Here is a 21,499-nt window from a genome sequence, read left to right on the forward strand (position 1 = left end):
CTTTCAATTAAATGCTGGGATTTTACGCGCCAAAACCATGATCCGAGTATGAGGCACACCCTAATGAGGCGTTCTGGATAAATTTTCACCACCTGGAGTTTTATAACATGCACCCATGCATGACACACGAGTCTTTCTGCATGCTGCCCAAATTGAAATGCAGCCGACGGGGCCGGAATTTAACTTGCACCCCCTGAGCTCAGCAGCACAGGGCCACAAGCACTGGGCCACCGCGACAGGTGCCCACTACCATTAAAATGTGGGTTCTGTAGTCGGGAATCGAAACTTCATGCTCTGCACCAGATTAGTGTAGCCATTGAGCATGCGGTAGGTAGCATGATGAACATGACGGTACTTTCAACCACAGGGATTCCAACAAACGTAACCAGAGGGAATTCTGGTGCTGGTGTTTACAGGAGCTACAAGTATGACGATTCGGCCGGCTTTGGAACGATAAGCAGTTTTACGAATTTGCCTAAACTTCGTCTTTCTGGCTTCAAAACAGCTTTGTGACCTTGCAAGTTGATCATATTCAAAGAAATATTGTGTTGTAACAACATTTCGCAATGATCGCACACGTATGCAGAGACTGATTGCCCTGCTATGTTTAGAAAACTATATGTGCTTGGAAATTTAGAAACATAAATCGTAATAAAGAACATCACAAGGATGTTTGAAGCCACATGCACGAAGATTAGTCAAATCCATGTACCGACAACTATTCCCATGGTAGCTGAACGATCGCAGTGCCAGTGCCCGCTCGGGTAATTTCAGCAGCAAGCTAAGCTTTCACCCCCTGCAAGGTATTCCAAGCACAAATGAGGGCAGGGAGAAATAGCAGTCACCTTCAATGACGAGATGTTCCTCTGACAGATCAATGTTTCCACTTGAAGCACTAAATAGTCGAAGCCAACAAGAAGATGGGGTGGAACTCTCTTCAGTTCAAGAATCTTCAGACTGTGAAACTTGGACAAGTCAAGGCTGCCCTGTATGGTTTGCGAACTCTGAACGATCTGGAATCAAAAGAAGAAAAGAAAAAAATCACACACTTGATTGATTCATTCTGGGGCTTAACGTCCCGAAACTGCAAGCAATGTGGGTTCCGACGGATGCCATGGTGGAAGGCTCCGGATGAATTCTGACCACCTGTAATTCTTTAACATGCACCTAAATAGAAGTACAGGGGCTCGCACATGGCAGTTAGATCCTTCTCGTCCGCCCTCGTGTCTGAACAGGCGAACAGTATTCTAAACAAAGCACTTCAAAGAACTAGGGAGATCAGCAAAGGAGGACACCACATCTCGTGGTTCCCAGCCCATCTAGATGGCTCAATTAACCCACTTGGAGGTAATGCTAACGAGCAGGCCCACTGGAGAGCGTGCGATTTCATGTACCACGCTGTCGTGGGTAGTCAGGCTTGGAACGAGGTCAACATCCACAAAGATCCATTACGCACTTTCCACGAAATTGTTTCCCATTATCGACTGGGCAGAAGGACATTTCCACCCCCTCACCCCAAATTGAACAAACCTCAGGCTAGCACACTCAGACTTCTGCAAACCCGTTTGAATCTCATTCCTCGGTCCCTACACAGGATAGATCCTGATCACTCACAGTCATGTCCCAAATGTGGTCATGACTCATGCTCTTTTGAACACATGCTCTGGCTGTGCCCAACCCTTAATGCCTCTCCACCCATCATAAATGAACAATGGCAGGGATCCCTCACGAGCAGCAATCTCCACATTCAACTCCAGGCTGTCCAGAGGGCCCCCGACATTGCGGCGGGACTTCATCTCCCAGTCCCATCGTGGGCGGAGCCACCGACTCGATCTTCGGGAGCCTTTGGCTCCCCAAGATCTCAGTCCCTCAGGACTCAAATAATGTTCTTGTCATGTCATGTTTTTGTATTCTGTCCTCAATGAAATGCAGCTGCCACAATTGGGAATCGAGCCCGAGACTACTATGTGCTCAGCTGTAAAATGCCATTGCCGATGTACCACTACGGCGGTTAGAACATGTTTTAACAATGAAGATGCACTGATTGAAGATGACACGCGCTTCTCTTCGTGTGAAAGCATGACATACAAATACATAGCCCAGATTCTTCTAAAGTTATGAGAGCTACCCAAACGGACTGCACATGCAAATAACAGGAAAGAAAGTAGTGACGTGAAGAAAGGACATAGTGACATTTAACTCTGCTGCTTAATAATGTGCAGGGAGCACATGTGGGCAATTACTAACCTTGTTATGACACCCAAGACAGCTTGTTTTCATTGTGGCAGCTTTGAAATGCCTTTTGGACCTAATACCTTCAGCTTACTACCATATGACCAGAAAGTGCTTGCCACAGTCAAGTCTTAGACATGGCAGTGTACAAGGAGTTTTTCTTTAATTAAAGCATCTGTTACATTGTGCTGGTAGAAACGAATACAGATGAAAGCATGCAGCTCTTGCCAATGATTGCATTGTTTACCACCCTGTATTAAATGCTTCCGATGTCTCTACCCTACGGAACGATTTCTCTCTAAAACAGGAATGGTGTGATAAATAGCTCATGTCCTTTAATACTGACAAAACTTCTATCATTTCCTTTCATCGCTGCCATAGCCACACATCTAGTTATCACATTTATAGTACCCCTATAGCTCTTACTGACTTGTGCAAATACCTTGGTGTTCAGCTCTTTTGCAATCTCACTAGATCCAAGCATATAATCCAAATCAGCATTTCTTTAAATCACATATTAGGCTACTTATGCCGTAATCTGTACTTTGCACCACCGTCTGTCAAACTACTCGCCTATATGACAACTGCCCAACTTAAAGCATGCTAATTCCATTTCTAATCCTTACCAAGCTAATTTAATTAATATGCTAGATTAATTTCAAAGCCTGTCTCCAGATTTATTCTAACTACGTTGACCATATTAGTGTTATCACCCTCAAATCACAGCCTTATATCTTCCTGCACTCATTTCTTGTCGTATGAAAGCGTGCCATTGCCTTTTTCACAAGTTATTAGTATATTCTTTAGCACCAAACAACAATTATATTTAACCTGTGCATCACATAACTCGTGGTCGCTATGAGAACACTGTATATCTACAATCCAGCACAATGACACATCAAAAATTTTCTCATGTACTACCAAAGATTGGAACGATCGACCTTCCTGCCATACAGCTTTGATAACGGATGAATTCCAATTCGAGGTCACCACTGAACAACATTTTATCTTTATCGCATAACTCACGACGAATATACTCATGCTTGCCCCTCATGTATGCCTCCTGCTGAGACCCTTGAGGTATAATAAACAAACACACACAACTGTGCTCTACTATGTCCTACAAGGAATGTCACTGAAGCTATACATACGTTTCAACAAGGGAACTTTGTCAGGGCCGTGTGCATGGTGTGTGTAGTATAGTGTCGCCCCCTGTCAGATCTCTGTGTCATCGCACATGTATGTTTTGTAATTGCTTAGCTAGATGGCGCACCCCCCTTCTGTCATGTGACGAGCTTGTACCAATCGGGAGGTGTCATCTAGCGTGTGAAGCCTTTATAAGTAATAAACAGCCGCGGGTCGGCGGAGTCTTCGTTCCGGTTTTCATCGGGAGCAGTTAGCTCCGTGTCTCCTTCACTGCGCCGGCGCTAGCCGCGCGTTCGCCCGTCGGGGCCCCCCGCTTGCCTGCCGCTGCCGACACAACATCTTTTGGCGACGAGGATGGGATTCCCGCAGCGGTTCCGACCGAAGCCCCGGGACACCAACGAGCTTCGTAAGTGAAGCGACCCTTCCCGTGTCCGCACGGCAGGCAAACGCCGCCGACGCACACGGCGTCGCGAGGCTTCCGAGCCTAGGCCTACTCGCCCCTTTGTTCTTCCTTGCCCCATTCCTGCTGCGAGCTCCGGCTTGTTTTCTGCACTGTCTCCTGCACGCTACCGGGCATGGCGTCTTTCACGGCGAACCTTCCCGTTTTTCTGGAATTGCCCGGGCCACCGTTAATTCCATGGCAACGATGGAAAAAAATTTTTCAGGCCCACCTCGAAGCGGCCGGCGGTGGCGACTGGACGGACGTGCGACGAGCGTCCGCGCTCGTCAGCGCTCTCGGGCGTGAGGGACAACGGAAGTACTTTGCAGACGAGGAGCAGGAAGCAGCAAGGCAGTTAACCAGCGCAGCGTCAGCTTCAAGCGAAGCAGCAAGGCAGTCGACCGGCGCAGCGTCAACGTCAAGTGATGCGGTCCCGCCAGCGTCAGAGTTTCCGAGACTCTTGCAGCGGCTTGACCGGCTGTTCGCCGAGTCAACAAATGTCCTGGCGGAAAGGCACGAATTCACCAGTCGAAAGCAGTTCGACGGCGAAGGATTCCTGGAATTCGTGACCGCATTGAAGGAGAAGGCGGTACAGTGCAACTTCGGCACAGCCTACAACGAGCGCGTCCGAGACCAGATAATACATGGCGTAGCGAACGTCAGCGTTCGCGAAAAGTTGCTGGCTCATGGCGAAACCCTGTCCCTGGACAAGGCAGAAGAAATTGGACGCTCGTTAGAAGCCTTGCATCGAGCGAACCGCGCGTTCGGCTCCGAAAATGTTCGAAGAATTGAGGCATCTCAATTTGGCGTTCCGTTGACGGGCCAAGACGGCCGACTTCTTCCGGGGAGCCGCCAAGATGGCCGACGTAGTCCGGGAGGCCATGAAGATGGCAGACTTCTTCCGAGAGGCCGCCGAGACGACGGACTTCTTCCGAGAGGCCGCCGAGACGACGGCCTTCTTCCGAGAGGCCGCCGAGACGACGGCCTTCTTCCGAGAGGCCGCCGAGACGACGGCCTTCTTCCGAGAGGCCGCCGAGACCACGGCCTTCTTCCGAGAGGCCGCCGAGACCACGGCCTTCTTCCGAGAGGCCGCCGAGACCACGGCCTTCTTCCGAGAGGCCGCCGAGACCACGGCCTTCTTCCGAGAGGCCGCCGAGACGACGGACATTTCGCACATGGCTCCTCCGGGAACCGTGGTGCATGCGACCGGTGTGGCAGCGCGAAGCATATTGCAACGTACAGGAATTGTCCAGCAAGGAACCGGCGGTGCAACGCCTGCCACACGTTGGGCCATTTTGCATCGGTATGCCGAAAAACCCGTACTGTTCAACACGTCTCTTCCGCAGAGACGCTGTCTTCAACTTCCGCAGGGCAGCCGTCCGCGTCTGTCTTGACGGTAAGCGCTTTCGAAACTAAAAAAGATTTGGAAGTTCCGGTCGTAGTGAACGGCGTCTCCATGCGACTGCCGGTGGATACGGGAGCGTCTGTCTCAATGATGACTGTTGAAGATTTTGGAAAGCACTTTGGTCGACAGCACAGACTGTCACAAACAGTGGACTTGAAAAATTTCTCCAAGCAATGCATCGACATTCAAGGCCTGTTTCAAGCCACTGTCCAGTTTTTCCAAAAGTCATGCTCCGTCATGTTCCACGTAACGACTACAGGAACATCACTGCTGGGTTTAGATGCCATCCAACGCTTGGGCATACAGATCGACGGTACGTCGCTGACATGTCTACCATCGCTTCCTTCAGTACAGAGCCCCACAGGTGTGCCTCCGGGTTTTGATCACCTTTCCAGTGACGAGTTGGGCCTCGTCAACAACTTTGTGCACCGAATTCATCGGCAGCAAGATGCGAAACCAGTATCTTCAAAGTTGCGCCGACTACCCCTGGCTCTCCGTGACCAGGTAACAAATGAATTGCAACGTCTCGAGGACTGCGACGTCATCGAGCGCGTCGAGGCTTCCGAGTGGGTGTCTCCACTCGTGGTGGTGCGCAAGAAGGATGGAACCATGCGGCTCTGTGTAGATCTACGGGAACAGGACAGTCTTGTGTCTCATGTTAAAGAAAGGGTCTTGCAGAAACAGTGGCAGACTAAACAGTACGTAGACAAACGTAGAGGTGCTCAGGCAACTCGTATCAAGGTGGGAGACACCGTCAGAATAAGATTTAACAGGAAAGGATTTTTTAAGAACAGTAAACCTCGTAAAGTCAAGGCCCAGATAGGACCATCTACTTTTCTACTCAGTGATGGGAAGACGTGGCATGTGTCTAAGTTAACCGTAGTGATGAAGGATCCAGCAGGTAGTACATTGTGTACAAGTGATAAAGATTTTTTGTACTCGTATTCAAACCTGGATAGTCATTCCGATGACTCGTCTGTAGTGACATCGTCCTTTCATAGGCATCAGTTAAGTAGTTCGTCTGGCTGTATCACTTCAGAGTCTGCACAGTCAGCAGTTGTCTCTGATTCCGTGGGGGAATCGGTAGCCTCCCAGGACTTGTTGGGACTTCGAGAGGAGCCTCCTGGGCAACCCTCTCCAGCTTTGAGCGCTAACCACATTCAATTGTCCAACCAGGGGGAGGGAAATAGTAGTGGGACGACTGGGTCTTTAAAGTCGACCGATACGCGTCGCAACCCCCAAAGTTCTTCTGAGGTACGCACGCGTCCTCATCGTGACAGAAAACGGCCTCCGTGGCTCGATGATTTTGTTTATGTAGTGTAGAGCGTATTTCCGTCTTCGAAATGCCACGGCTAGGGGCCTTGTTCTGACATTTAGGAGACAGTCCACATGTTTCGTTAACACAGGTATAAAATGTGCTCCTTGTTGCGGTGCAGTGAGTGTTGTGCCGTGTTCCTTGTCAGACTGAGTGACTGCCTGTGTTTTGGTGCCCAAGACTGGTGCACGTGTATGTGAACTTGGGCAGGGACGGACTGAAATTGTTGTGGACTTAAGTGCGTGCTTTGTGTGCGACTGGTGCGCGTGTGTGAACGTGGGGGGGAACGAACTGAATTTGTCCTTGGACTTAAGTGCGCGTCATGTGTGCGCGTTTCACTGTATGCTTACTTTGTTTCCAGGGGGGGATGATGTAGTATAGTGTCGCCCCCTGTCAGATCTCTGTGTCATCGCACATGTATGTTTTGTAATTGCTTAGCTAGATGGCGCACCCCCCTTCTGTCATGTGACGAGCTTGTACCAATCGGGAGGTGTCATCTAGCGTGTGAAGCCTTTATAAGTAATAAACAGCCGCGGGTCGGCGGAGTCTTCGTTCCGGTTTTCATCGGGAGCAGTTAGCTCCGTGTCTCCTTCACTGCGCCGGCGCTAGCCGCGCGTTCGCCCGTCGGGGCCCCCCGCTTGCCTGCCGCTGCCGACACAACAGTGTGTCATCCTCATCTCAGTACGTTTCCATTAGTACAATGCATGAAGTCTTGATCAAAAGTATCTAGACGGCCTTGCCCTTACCACATGTTGTTTACTTTCCAAAACAAAACATAGGTGTTTCTTACATTTCTTGGCTGTGGTTAATTACTCCACTGCAGTCCACTTTGTAATCACATCAAATATCTTTTTACAGCGTGGTACGGCTATCTTATCTTTGCTGCGGATTCTGCACCTTCCGAGTAACTGGGCTTTGCTCGAAGCCGTAATGCTGTCGATAGCTGTCACAATCTCGTTCGTCGTATCCAAGTTTCCTTTCGCATTCTGTGTCAGGTGAATACAAAGGAAGATACTGAAAAAAATAACCGATGACATCATCAAGGCAGCTAAACGCTTGTACGCGCATCTACGAGCTACAACAACAAAGATTAAAAGGAGGTGAGAGAATAAATTGATACATCGCGTCAGCATCAGAGGCTGATCGTATACCTTCAGAGAGCAAGTCTTCTGCATGAAGTCATGCAGAAAAAAGACGTCATAGACGAAGTCCGAGTTAGCGCCGCATCCGAAGGGCACGTCGAAAGAATCATTCTCTTGGGCTCCCAAGAACTGACGGAATATATAGTTCAGCTCGTTCAGGCACGATGTGGTTAACGTGAGCCTTCTGGTTCCGTTCAGCACCACGTCTCCTAACGAAAACAACAAAAAATAGCAGGTTGACTCAATGGAAGAATGAATACGAGTTAAGCACGGGGAGCAGTGTCAGACTCACCGTGCTCTCGCAGAAACGCCGCAAGGCTACGTATCCTTTCGCATCTGTTCGAGTCTGGCGTCATCGTTACTTGATTTAGCCGATATAACGTGCTATTTGAGCAGCTGTGTTTTAACTTCTTCCCACGCTCGCGCACATATACTCCGTACAAGTAGGAGTGTTACGGAGTGCATACGATAGCATGGTTCAGTCCGCGTAGTACGCCTCTCCGATACTACAGTGAGCTAAAACTGTACCGATACCGCGTCTTGGCCCCGCAAACCATACTTTTACGGCTTCGGACGCCACTAAAACCACGCAGCTTGGATACGGCGGCTGTCAAAACATCTGTCACAATAGAAATGCTAATAAGACTACACCACAACACGAAGGCGAACGCAAGGCAATCAGCTGGTCGACCAAACACGAACACACAAAATAGTTCTTTAATTCAACTATGGTGATTCAGCCATGATTCAGCTGTCGAATGTTTTGAGGAGTGCGCAGTTTGCAAATCAACATATATTTAAAGCCAAAATTGGTTCGTAATTAGTTGTGCGTCACCTTTGATTTATATAAAGGTAATATTTAATTTTGTTAACGTTGTAACATGAAAATAAAAGTTTTGTTTTTGGGCAGCATGGACGACCGCACGCCAAGTTTCATCCTAGACGCCAGCGCTCGTTTCTCCCCTGGCGGAACGATTTCATCTCCAACGGGTGTAGGTTTCCGCCGCCGCTTCCCTAGCGGTCGCGCGCGCGTTCAGTTCGCGCTGCGCGCGAAACGTCTCTTGTTTGCGAGGGCGCCTCTTCGGATGACCGAAAATTATTATTTTGTTGTTAACTGTCACGACAGCAATGTAAACACGAAATGGTTGATGCCACCAGTGAAATTCTGCCGATTCACAAGAAAATGGTACGAAAAAAGCAGACGACACACATGGATTACTGCGGTGCGCCGAGCGAAGTAAACAACTGGCAAACGAAGCGAGCTCGTTCATTGATCACTCCTGAGTGTATGACGGTATTTATATGTAACCCACATGAATTTAATAATTACTCGGTACGTAATCATTTTATTCATATAAAAACTTTTGTTCGACGAGCGCTTGTCCTGTCTTCTTTCTCGTGTTTCGTTTATGTGTGCGCTGCCCAAGAATGGAAACCACTTCTGTTGTATGCGCTAGCAGTGGCCGAAGTTCACGCGTGCCGAGAAATTGAATATGTGCACGATGCATTGAACATGACCGGAGTTCATTTCCTCTTCACCACTGCACCGATCGATCGAGTTACTGGACGATACGCGGCCCGCGTCTTGGTCGCGCCGGCATTGCTGAAGCAGGAACGATTACTAATACTTTCAACTTCCGTCTCTTGAGCACTGTTAAAAAATGGCCAAGCTGTCTACATTGCTGCTTCTATTCCATATTGTAGCGGACGCACTAGTTAAAGTTGTGTGCGCATGTCGTACTTGTGCTATGCAGCGATATATTTTGTTTATTTCCGCACAGTGTCGATGGAAGACCGTTGTCGCCATCAGAGACAACACGGATTTGTAGCAAACATATTGTGAGAAACTGCAAAAATGACTTTAGCTCGTATGTGCCGTATGTATGTGCCGCATCGTATGTGCTGACGATTTTTCCGGCGGTACATACGATGTCGTTTCCAATCACCTGCTCAGCGTCACTTACATGGTTAAGCGTACGCTGCCCTTTCGCCGCATTGCAGCCATAAAAATAATCGTCAAGCCTACCGATCTTCTTAAAGGCAAATAGAAGCGTGTACAGTCTGTTTCACACTTAGGGGAAAACTGGGAACGTATTGCATCGCGATGCGGCAAGCAATGCAGTCGTGCGGTGGCAGCAGCTCGAGCAGGCGCAGACGCTCGAGGGGCGGAGTCGTGATCTGCGTCGTCTGCTACGGCGGCGCGCACTGGCCGCATTGTCGGGAAGCGTGCTACTGTCAGGGGCAGTGTACGTATATTTCTTCACTGTGTGTGCTACCGTAATAAGCAGCGACAAGACGCACCAAGATGTGCGCGCAACGTGTTCAGTCTTTGTTTGACTCGAAAGGAAAACAAAGCACTCAACAATGATAACTATGGGAGTCGAACACGATGAAACAAACGGATACGATTAAATGAATGTTTTAGGTTCAGTCAATGAGCTCGAAATGGTTTTTCTCGACAATCATTCGCTACACCAGACAGACTCTGCCCGCCGGCGGGGAATTGGACACGTCACGCTCGGAACTTCAGTTAGTATCTCGTCATGTCCCCAGCGGCAGCGATGACAGCGCTCATCCTGGAAGGCAGTGAAGTGCAGAATGACTTGATCAGGGATGTGTTCATTCGCAGCACGTCTCAGTCACTGACGATGGTGGATCGACGCCTATCCTCGGGCAACTGATAGAGGGGACGGTGCGCCAGCGATACTTTCAACGAGCCCCAGACATTTTAAATGATGTTGGCGCCCGGGGATTGAGGCGGCCACTCCAAGAGAGTGACTGCGCGCTCTTCTAGCAGTTGTTGCACCACAGGAGCAGTGTGGATCGGCGACCTATCGCGTTAGAATATATAGTCGCCTTCCAGAAACGGGCCGTCAAGAATGTATGGAATCAGTACGTCGTCTATGACTGCCCTGCAGCGATGAACTTACCTTCGAGGCGGATCAGTTGGCGTCGCACAACGCACAGTAAAGAATACCGGCTCATTTCACCCCGTAGCGATGAGATCGGCGCCCTGCAACTGATAGTAGAACGTTTCCCGACAATGCGGCCAGCGCGCGCCGCCGTAGCAGACGACGCCGTTCAAGATCCCGCCCCTCGAGCACCTGCGCGAGCTGCTGCCGCCGCCTGACTCAAGCGCTCGCCGCATCGCGATGCAATGCGCTGCGAGTTTTCCCCTAAATGTGAAACAGACTCTACACCGCCCTTCGAACGACATCTCCACGCGCACACATGTAGGCACACACCGCGCGCGGCGCGAGACGTGCCAAAACACGCGCAGTGCAGGAGGCAATCAAGGCGGCACGAACGAGAGATGGGAGAGGGGTACCACCCGCTAATAGAATTTTGCTTCGCATGCGGCGCTCTCAACGCCGGCGCAGCAGCGCCGCTCTCGGTGCCGTTCTTGTCTATAGAGAACGACTCGTTTATGTTACTTTAAATATTTGAAAACAAAACAAACAGCAATTTTTGCTTTCAGTGGCTGATCTTTGGAAATCAAACACAGTAGCTTTGAACGTTTTGAAAACAAATTTGACGGAAGCGCCGAACCCTCTTCACAGTTTTGTTATGAAATACCAGAATTAAATTATCTTAGCTTTAAATTATGATAGTATTGTATAAAAACCTTCTTCAACCTGCTAAAAGGGAAGTTTGTTAAGTGACGGTCTAATTTCATAATGCGACCGAGCAACGCTGTGAGCTGCGTCTGGGCATGCGTCGCTTCTGAGGCGCTGATTGGCCGAGCCGTTGAGCGGCTGAGATCAAATACTCAGCAAGCTCGCGTGCACGAGAAAGCTAGCCAACTGAAAGAACGGCTGTAGAAGCGCGCGGCTTCCCGCGCAGTTCCACGCTTGCAAATCGCCGTTTGTGCGTTCTGCAGTTTGTACTGTTCTCCCGGACAGTCACGGCGTGCCTGTGTGGGTGTAGCTGCGGTGTGGACTGCAGAAATGAAGCCTGCGTAAGCTGCGTTTTCATTCGTTACCCGAGCGAACGTTTCTCGACGCTGTTTTGACTGTTTAGCCGTGACGCATTTCAAATGTGTCCGTCCTTGGAAACGGCTAGTTGTTTCCTGTGCTCGTGTTGTGCTTTTGCTTTCATAACCGCGCACGTTGATAAGATGATTGTCCTTTTGCTGTGGTGGGGTTGGGCGGGCTCCTTTCCGCCTAGCCGGCGTCACCATCGTGCTCAAACCGGTAGCAAACGTAAAAGAGTGTTTACAATGTTTCGCTAGTTCGAACTGTCACAACGCAAGGTGCGGTCTGGCGGTTAATTTAAAGTGCTCTTACCGAATTATTCAGTTCATGGTGACAGAAAATATCCACTTCCTTTTTTTTTCTCTCTCTCCGGACATAGCAGGGGGAAAACGCCGAAAAAGAAGGGTCCCTCCAGGCCGGCATCCACTGAAGCGCAAGACCCGGTTGAAGTGTACTGCCGCATCCGACCGTTGCACAATCCCACCGACGTCCCTGTCGTGCGCGTCATTGACAACAAAATTGTCCAGCTTGAACCCCAGGAAACCAATGGGCAGTCAAGGAATATACAGAAGCAGGTGAGAAATAATAGCCGCAGTTCGCAGCCGACGTTCAAGAGGGATGACGTATGGTTGGGCCGCATTATGAGACTAGTTATATAATGGAGGTCAGCAGTGGCAAAAAGAAAAAAGGCTAGTCATGGTTGAAGGCTTGCTGCTGAGCTAACTATGGTTGGCGGGGGGGGGGGGGGGGGGGGACAAATTATCGAGAAAGATATACCGAAACATCTCGACGTGTTTTGACATTTGTTGTACGTGAACTGGTCACTGGCATGGTTTTCCTTTTCTTAGTACTGTGTGCCAAACTTCAAAAATTTGCACAACTTGTTAGGTCCTCATGACAGTTTTTTTTTGTCGCCAAGGGTGCAAGAGAATCGTGAAGTTGTCCTGGTGAGGCAAATGCAACATTTATAAGTGTTGGATGACAACTTGTGGACATATGCTTAAAAGGAAGCTTTAGCGTGGGGCAGACACCAATTTCTCTGTTCGAGTACATGCAAAAAGCAGGAAGGCTTTTGAGGCAAATGCTATACTGGTTTGAAATATTTGTTGCATTTGAAATGCAAAGTTTAACAACTCTAGGAAGCAGAACTTTGATATAGCATCGCAAGCTTCTTTACAAAAATTTCTAAAGTTAAAATAGTTTTCAAATCTGCAATTGCACCAAACGTAGACATTGCAGTTCTGTAAGCTGTATCTGTTGGAGCATCCAAAGTGGACCAATTTCTTTCCAGGTCGACGTCATCATGCTTTCTGAAACTTGGTTTCAAAATAGCTACGATGTCGTCGGCCTGGATGGATATACTTCTTTTTACTTAAACCGTCAGAATAGGCGAGGGGGTGGCATTGCCCTTTATACTAAAAATAATTACCATTACGAACTGATGCCAGAGTTTACATTCGTAAGTCTTGACTGCGAGATGTTAACTGTCAAGGACAAGAAAAGGGTCTTATCAGTAATATACCGCCCTCCGAGCGGAAGTATTGAGAATTTCATTGATTGTTTTGGTAAGCTTCTGGAGTTCTGTTCATTTAATAATGTTCATTTTGTCTGTGGAGGCGATTTCAACATAAATATTTTAGATAAAAATAAGCATGTGCAGGATTTAAACAATCTACTACTATCATTTGGCTTTACCAATCTGATCATTACACCAACGAGGGTTACTCAATCTACCTCATCTGCCCTCGACATTCTTATTACAAATATAGAAACCTCAGTCTGCACCGCGGGTACACTTTCTAATGATATTAGTGATCACTCTCCAGTCTTTATAGTGTATAACAGTATCAAACAAAACATTGAATTACTTACCTACCAACACATTTCTAACGAAGCACTGGATTTATTCAGTCTAGCTGTAGGTACACAAAACTGGGATTCCGTGTTAAGAGAAAAAAATGTTAACAAAGCGTATAACAAGTTTCTTTAACTATTTGTGCGCATCTACACTGCGCATGTCCCCTTCAAGCAAGTTAGGAAATCAAAAACGATATGAAAACCGTGGATTATGAGTGAGCACATCAAAATGATAAAAAAGAAGAACCGCCTTTATCATGCGTTCTTGCACTCCAGATCAGAAATTAAACTTAAGGAATTCAAACTGCTCTACCATCTGAACTAACCAGGTGGCTAGCAGATGGTAGGTCGAATTTGTCAACAGCTCGAAGCAAAGGCAAGGGTTTGATGTAATAGTTCTGCGGGAACCTGCATGGTAGAGAGAAGTAATTATTAAGGAAAATGAGACATACATTTTCTTCTGGAATATGAGACATCCAGACATTTTCTTTAACTGCGAGGCTTTTCTTTCGAGCAACCCGTTTGGGTTTTCTTGGTAGCAGTTGCTACGATTGGGTGGATGTCTCATTTCCCTCAATAATTGCTTCTCTCCACCTTGCGGGTTTCCGCAGAACTATTACCTCAAACTATTACAATTTATTGTACCTGCGCATGCTCATATTCGGTTGCTTTCTTTGTTTTTGTTCTGTTTTTTTTTTTTTTTTTTTTTTTTGCAATTGCAGTAGAGTATGTATATGCTGACCAAAAGAATAGAAACACTTAGTTGTTATTCAGCGCTGTGGTCTGTCCATCTTTGTCCTGTCGTGTAGCGCTGTTTTCTGCTCGTGAACAAGCACCATTGCAGGCGTGGTTTGTAATATTTCATTTTTGTTCTTGGGGTTGCCTTTTACTTTTCTGGTTGCTTTTTATTCAAATTTGTGTCCATTCTGTACATCTCTGTGTTAAGCAGGGACCCTTACCTTGCATGTCGCATCAATTTTCCAGGTGTCACAATCAAGAAGATTGCTAGTTCAAGTAAGCAGTTCGCTGGAAGTGCTGCAACACTTGTGGTAGAAATAATGCTGCAGTACAGGAATCTCTGAAATGAAACTAGTTGTTTGACATGAGATATTTACATAAATGTTCCTCTTACTTTCAGTACCGGTACACATTCAAGTGTGTGTTCGACACCGATGCATCGCAGCAAGAGTTATTCGAGCACGTTGGCCTGCCCTTGGTCAGCGACCTTCTACACGGGAAGCCCGGTAAACTTTTTTTTGCATGCACTGTTTTACGTTGTACAATTGTAGTTTATACAGCAGACTAAAACTCAACCAGCTGCAATTCAGGTCGAGCTAGTTGGATTGGATTCATGGTGTCTAACACAAATCGTTGCAAACATGAACAGAGAGAAAGGTACGACGCATGTTGTGCAGCACTTATTTATGTATTCTTGGTAACGAATGGCCAGCCTTGCACAAACCCTTCAATACCATTTATGTCCACTAGTGTCCCTGTGTGCTTTAGTGTCGTATAATAGTGGCAGTCTAGTTCATTTCTGGGTTTGCAGCCCGCTCCTTTAAGTGCTCAACACACTAACAATATAGTTGCCAGGCCCTAATGTTATTGCGGTGTACAAACCAATTTGCCCTAATATGCCACCTTGCAATACTTAAGGCTCATAGGCTTGAAGTTGCAAGCTGTTGCTGGCTGAAAAGGCTCCTGCAGGTCTGAGAAAGTGTTGTGTACGCATCCTCTTAGCAGGAGCATACTGGGGGTGTTCAGTTGATCTTGAAGCTTGTCTGATTGTGGGCTAGTTACAGGCTACAAATGAGAAAATTGCACTAATTACCAGCCGTGAGACTTTGCCAAGATTTCTTCAGTGGTATGGGCTACTCATTTGTATAACCAATTTAGTGAAAGATAAATTTTGTCGCAGTTGGCCTTCGAGATGTGCACTGCTGTATATTGCTGGACTTTCCATGACCACAAAGACAAAAAAGAGTGCAAATGCCTTCGTCTGTCAGTACCTAGTGTCCTAGAACGGAGATTTGCAGGATGATGGAGACTTGGAAGTGATAATGTGTGCATCAGGAGAGCAGCACCCTGATTAAACATAAGTTTCCTTGTCAAAATGTTGGCTTTGGGTGTGGATTTCCTTGTCTCCTCACTGCTGTTCTGTAATATTGCGACAAAAAACTTGAGTTATTGCAGTAGCTCAGGGTCTGTAGAATTTTGCTGCTGAGCATGTCGTTGTGAATTCAATTCCTAAACATTTCAATGGGGGTGGAATGCAAGAACGCTCGTGCAACGAATGCATGGTACACATTATAGAAACCCAAGGTAGTCAAAATTAATCTGGAGTGCCCTACTAGGGTGTGCCTCATAATTGGATTGTCATTCTGGCACATAACACCTCGGAGAATATATGAAGAACCTAGCTTGGGACACTTTGTATTCTTCCAGGGCTTCTCTTCACCTATGGAATTACATCGTCCGGCAAGACCTACACCATGACAGGGCACCCGCAGGACGGAGGCATCCTGCCACGATGCTTGGACGTGGTGTTCAACTCCATCGGGGAATATCAAGCTCGGAAATATGTGCGTATACCTTGCTGGTTGCACTGTTTGGTTTTGCAGCTGCTTTGTCTGGGCCCGTCTTCAATATGTAGCATCACACATTCTTAGTGTTCTAGTAGTGATCACGCAGTCATTTATATTTATTTATTTACTCAAGATATAGTCCTGCAATCTGAGGACCCAGCAGGTGGTCGTACAACAAGATGTATTGTGCAAAACAAAATTGAGACATGTATGTACTTATGCCGGAAAGGTCCTGGAGTTAGAAACTGTTGGGAGGACCTCCTACTAGTTACCATTTAGTGTTGTATATTAGTGAATGATCTGCAAAGTATGAACAGAAATCCAAGACAAGCTATCTAAGAAATAAAGAAAAGGTAACAAGAAAACAATTTGAAGCTCTAACAATGTCTTACTGTTGTAAGGAAGCCATTTGTCGAGCCAGCAGACGGTATAGACAGGCTGCCCACATAAGAAATGTACAGGCCATTTTATGTGTGATTAGATTTTCATTTGGTTGCACAATGGGTATTGTAGCACTACTGGCACCCTGAAGTTCTGGTGCCAGCTGTCACTTTTACCGGTAGCACTCGCCAGTTCATTCAGCTACATTTTATTCACTGAAAGCTCTTGTGGAAAACCATGACTGAGCACCAACTTGCCCAATTTTCCGTTCTTTTGACAGCTGTCACTCGCAGTATGCAGCTTTGCAACAGATATGTCATCGGTGCTTACCCATGGAGCACAATTCGCAATAGTACTGTTAAAATTGTTGCTCTGCTGTGGCTTAAACACACCGACAAGGAAATCTTAAAAGGCCCCTGAACCACCTCTTCGGCTTGGTGAAATAACATACCTAGTCCGCGGGTGGCATACACTGCTGTGAACACCTCGGCCAAGTTTTGCTGTTGTATGCGGTGCGTGGAGCTCGCAAGCAGAGTGCAAAGTCGCCTTTCTCTCAAATGCTCTCTTTTCAAACAGGCCATGTCCTCACTCTTCTAGGTGCTTTATTTCTTCATCAGACATTTTGTTATTTCCTTAGACGGCTGCTATTGGCCTATAGCTGACGTCAACGTACAGACGGCTGGTTACATGGCATAGATACTGTGCCGCCGCAGGTTCACTGGCTAAGTGCACTGCAGCTTGGCGAGGACAACCGTGTTTGGCTTACGTTTAGCACATCATAGGCACCAAAGGCAGAAGTCATGGCGTCTACGTTAACATCCAAAATGAAATTTGAACTGCGTGCCACGGTGGCATTTAGAAGGTGGAGCATTGTGGGCACGCCCTACCTCACTGTAGCCTTTGCAGTGCAAGGCATCGAAGAAGGAACGGGAGCACAGTGGAGGCCATGTTTGATTGCCAATAACTCCACTTGTGCTGAACACATTGAAGTAGTTTTTGCGGCGAAGTATTTCTAAAATAGCCTATTTTCACTTCAAATGTCTTGCTCCACTTCAATAAAAAGTGGTTCAGGGCTCCTTTAATTACTAAAGGCTTTCTTGCTTGTCTGTCCTCTTTTTTTTTTCTGAAAGCATCTTTAGTCAGTGCCCATGTCGAAGCAGCAGATGACTTATTCTGCTTATGGGTACACTGTGAACGTGCCCTGCAAATGGCTTTTGCCTCCATGACAGCTGTATGTGGTTTGTAGCAAATTTGCCCTGACATGGTTTGACATACAAACATGGAAAAGGACACAACAGGAGGGTTGGAAGGCCTCTTCAAGCAGTTCCTGTGAAAACAATTGCTGGTTAATATTTTTGTAAACCTGTGCACTCTCCACACTCTACTCATCTAAAGCATGTGGATTCAGGGTCCCTTGGCTTGCCCAGTGCTCATGCCCATTCCACGGTTGGACATTTTCTTTATGGTATCGTAGTTTCTTTCAGCATCTGTGGGTCCTGGATCTGCATGTTGGCTCTGCAGACAAGTGCGATTATATTTTGTGCGGGAAGGGCCAGAGGTTCCAGCTACGATATTGTGTGCCTGTGCATTGCATTGAATTTCTATTCAGAGCGCAGTTCATCCCGGAAAATAATCAAAACCAAGAAGTTTGTGCCTGTCTTTCAGATTGGGACTTGCATATAGTCATTACAGTGATTGACTGATTTTTTTTACCTGTCTGATAATTCGAATGCCTTTGTGACACTGCTACGTGCCCCATAGAGCCAGTGTATATAAGCATGCTGAAACTCTTCACTGTTACATTTTTCTGACTTTTTGCTGTGACCGCAGCCTCGAACCAGTGCTCCGACCCACCAATCTGCTGCCAATCGTAGTAGCTTCATGCCCATGTTAGGCATGGCTGCTTTGACATTCACTGCCACGCTTCCCGTTGTTTGATGCCCTGTTTTTCATTTAAAGTATTTGCTGTTGTTGGCAATGGCGCTGCCTTAGTCATCCTCACTGATGGCTTCAAAGTGCAGAAAGCAAGGCATGTGTCTGAATTATTGCATATTGCCAGTCCTTGAAAGTCGGCTTTGCCGCAATACAGCATACAGCACTGTAGTGCAGCAAAGCATACAAAGAGCAGAAAGGGCACAGTGTCACAGGACATAGTATGTGTTCCTTAATTATGCACGCACGCACCCACCATCTATCGCCGTACGAGCACTGAGACCCCTATTAAGTGTACTCACAGTCCTTCAGAGTTATTTTGGACATGGCTGTAGCGATTTGAGCCATTGAGGGCAGTCAAAGCCATTCATTTTTTTGGACGCTTTTGCAGTCCCTAGGGAGTCGGATAAGTAGGACGTTGACTGTATGTGAAATGAGCTGCACACCTGGAGAGTATACATTTCATGGCTCCAGCAGCAGTAATCAAGCCTTCTCATGACATACAGCAAGCAACCGACTGCTAGTGCCAAATATTGTGAAAGAGTGAATGTGACCATGAATAATGGAAACTGGTCCTGGATAGTTTACTGTGTGAATTGTTTTTTGAACGTTAATGTTTGCCTTGTTTAGCTTTTTAAACAGTGGGTGACTAGCATAGAAATTGGGCGATTTGCCCGAGATAGTAGGCATTCAAATTGAGAAAACTGGTTTCCCTTGGTGAACCTTGTTTGCATAGCACAAGATCAGCTCTCATCTTCTCTGCACTGCTTAGAACATAGATGCACCTGTTAGATTGTCTTCTCTTGTTTACATGTTGCCAAGTCTTGTGCATGTGTGCTCTTTTTCAGGTTTTCAAACCGGACAAGCTCAATGGCTACGACACACAGACAATGGCTGAGGCAATGGCCGAGTACCAACAGGACATCATGCCTCACACGCCAAAGCCGCCGAAAATAAGGAGGCAAGTGAAGCATTGGGCTTCTAAATGCGTCAGCATTTCTATGCTTACTCAGTGAGATAATTGTCCCTCATGTAAGGCAGATCACTTTTCAGATAGCCAGCAGCAGCGAGCGACTTTACCTTCGTGCTACCTGTCGCTTCAGTGTGAACGAAGCGGCGAGAACACGGAGCTTGCGGAGCTGTCGGCCCTATAGTTTCATATTACTACAACTAGAGGGAAATCTGGCGCTGCAATCGTTCAGCCATCATGGGAATGATGGGAAGTACAGTCTATGGATTGGTATTGTGTTGACTGGCGAACTAGTCTACGGGTATTTTGTGGCAGTTTTGGTTTCACTCCAAGTGCAATTGCTATAACCCCCAGTGGGACGGTGTGACTCAGAGCTTCGTTCTGCTGCTCGAAGTGGCGATAGCGCGCTGGGCCAGCAGCTGGGCGGATATTTGTGTCGCGGAGTGGTGTCGAATCCCTGACGAGAAAGTGAGGGCATCGTAAATGTTGAAAGAACATGTTTTGACTGTTTTGACCTTGGTTTGTTAAGTTGGCGCTGTAGCGTTACGTGCTTCATGAAACTTCAGAAGAGCAAAAGGAAGGCACTACTGATACAAGACATGGACAGTTGTACTTCCAGTGACTTGACAATCAAATTTAATTAAGGACTTCATTACGCATTGCTCGTTTATGTGCTCATGGAAATGTGCGGTTTAGGACTTTGAAACAAACTTCCTGGCAGTAGGAAAGGTTGCTGCTTCCTGGCTGTAGTCTGCTGTCACAAAATAAGCAAAGTGCAAAGCCACGCCATAACAGCTCCTGGCGGCCGCTTCAGAAGCGGTACGTTAATATAAAATATAATTACGCATACCTGTAGGAGGCCACAAGCATCCTAGCTAGCACTGCAGCTGATGTGCTTAAAAGTACTTGAAGGCGTTCACCAATCGTGACAGCAGATGCAGCCTTTAGAAAGAGCGAGAGAGTTCGCAAGTGCCTGTTGTCTGCGAGAAAAATATCTCATTCGCAGCGGTAACCAAGACCACCACGAGACGACAAAGAAGAGGCGAGTAGTAGCAATGTTCACTTACATTTTAGACAACTTCCAGGTGATCTGGACGTGGGATTAAATGAGATTTTCAACATGAAGTAAAGTAAAACCTCGTTAATTCGGATTTCATGGGACCGAAATAATTGAATGTCTAATTATTGAGGGCATCAAGAAAACAATCGCTTACTTTGTCAACATACATTTATTTACCGAATGAACGAGCCAATCCTGTTTCTATATTGCACAAAAACAGTGCGGAAGCTGTGCATGTCTTCATCTCAGACGGGCTTTTTACTACCGCACGCACATCCCTATTACTTTTTGGCCAGTGAGCTGGTCGCTGTCCATGACAAATGTCGCAAGTGCTCTTAATATCCTCGAAACTACTGTTTGCTGCAACCGCTGTGGACGAAACCATGGCCGCTATCGACGCGCTCATGGAATTATGTCGTTGTGAAGGTATGCGGCCAATGTGGTGCTATGCACGGCGGTAAACGCAAGAATAAAGGCTTTAACGGCACAAATAGGCACAATGCGTTCTGGCATTGCTGTCATTTGTGTGTGATTTTCCCTGATGACTATGACGATACGTACTCCGCTGCTTCGTTTTAGTGAACGCTCGCGCCATTTTTGCTGTTTCGCGGCACCCCTGCGTCCGCTGAGCTCGGAGTGTTGTCCGAATTAACCGATGTGTGGCCAAATACGTCCAAATTAACGAGTTTTATTGCATTAGATGCATACGCCTGCCGGGATCAAAGGATGGGTCCGAATGATCAAATTTTCCAAATTAACGGGGGTCGAATTAAGGTCTTACTGTATGTGCAAAGTTTATTATGTACACTCTCTTGTTTCGTTCTGCTTGTTGCGTTTCTCCTTTACCTTCAAATTGGATGATGCTGCTGCTTCATGAAAGATGAGCGCTGCCGATGCGTGCTGCAGTATGTGACGCAATTGAACAGCTTTACATTTGGTAGAACTCTCACGTTGACGTGGGCGATTACGTAGCCGCCTCTCATTGTGAAACATTATCAACCGTGCTCTAGTGGAGGCTGTGTATGGCCTGGCCACATGGGCCCTGTCTTGAAAGTGATCTG

General features: G+C 47.1%; 2 protein-coding genes across 4 annotated transcripts in view; one reads left to right on the forward strand and one right to left on the reverse strand.

Moving 5' to 3' along the window:
• The window catches only part of LOC126530721 (serine/threonine-protein kinase 11-interacting protein), a 110,356-nt gene extending 101,792 nt beyond the window's left edge, over nt 1-8,564 (reverse strand). Inside the window, exons 1-3 of one of the 2 annotated variants that reach the window (XM_050178001.3) lie at nt 7,972-8,549; nt 7,689-7,888; nt 846-1,013 (exon numbers count right to left, since the gene is read on the reverse strand). In XM_050178001.3, coding sequence (XP_050033958.2) covers nt 846-1,013; nt 7,689-7,888; nt 7,972-8,035 — 432 coding nt within the window. In that variant the 5' untranslated portion in view covers nt 8,036-8,549. Of the gene's footprint in view, nt 1-845; nt 1,014-7,688; nt 7,889-7,971 lie in introns of both variants that reach the window. The other variant, XM_055070766.2, reaches the window with a different exon arrangement.
• A 2,883-nt stretch (nt 8,565-11,447) lies between these two features.
• Nucleotides 11,448-21,499, forward strand: part of pav (kinesin family member pavarotti) — a 62,360-nt gene continuing 52,308 nt past the window's right edge. The window contains exons 1-5 of one of the 2 annotated variants that reach the window (XR_008612523.2): nt 11,448-11,637; nt 12,033-12,228; nt 14,649-14,754; nt 15,956-16,092; nt 19,257-19,369. Coding sequence is in view for 1 of the 2 variants with exons in the window: in XM_050178007.3 (XP_050033964.1) it covers nt 11,627-11,637; nt 12,033-12,228; nt 14,649-14,754; nt 15,956-16,092; nt 19,257-19,369 (563 nt within the window). In the remaining variant the exon portion in view is untranslated. The remainder of the gene's footprint in view (nt 11,638-12,032; nt 12,229-14,648; nt 14,755-15,955; nt 16,093-19,256; nt 19,370-21,499) is intronic. The other variant, XM_050178007.3, reaches the window with a different exon arrangement.

The sequence above is a fragment of the Dermacentor andersoni genome, chromosome 5, assembly GCF_023375885.2.
Source record: "Dermacentor andersoni chromosome 5, qqDerAnde1_hic_scaffold, whole genome shotgun sequence".
NCBI lineage: Eukaryota > Metazoa > Arthropoda > Arachnida > Ixodida > Ixodidae > Dermacentor > Dermacentor andersoni.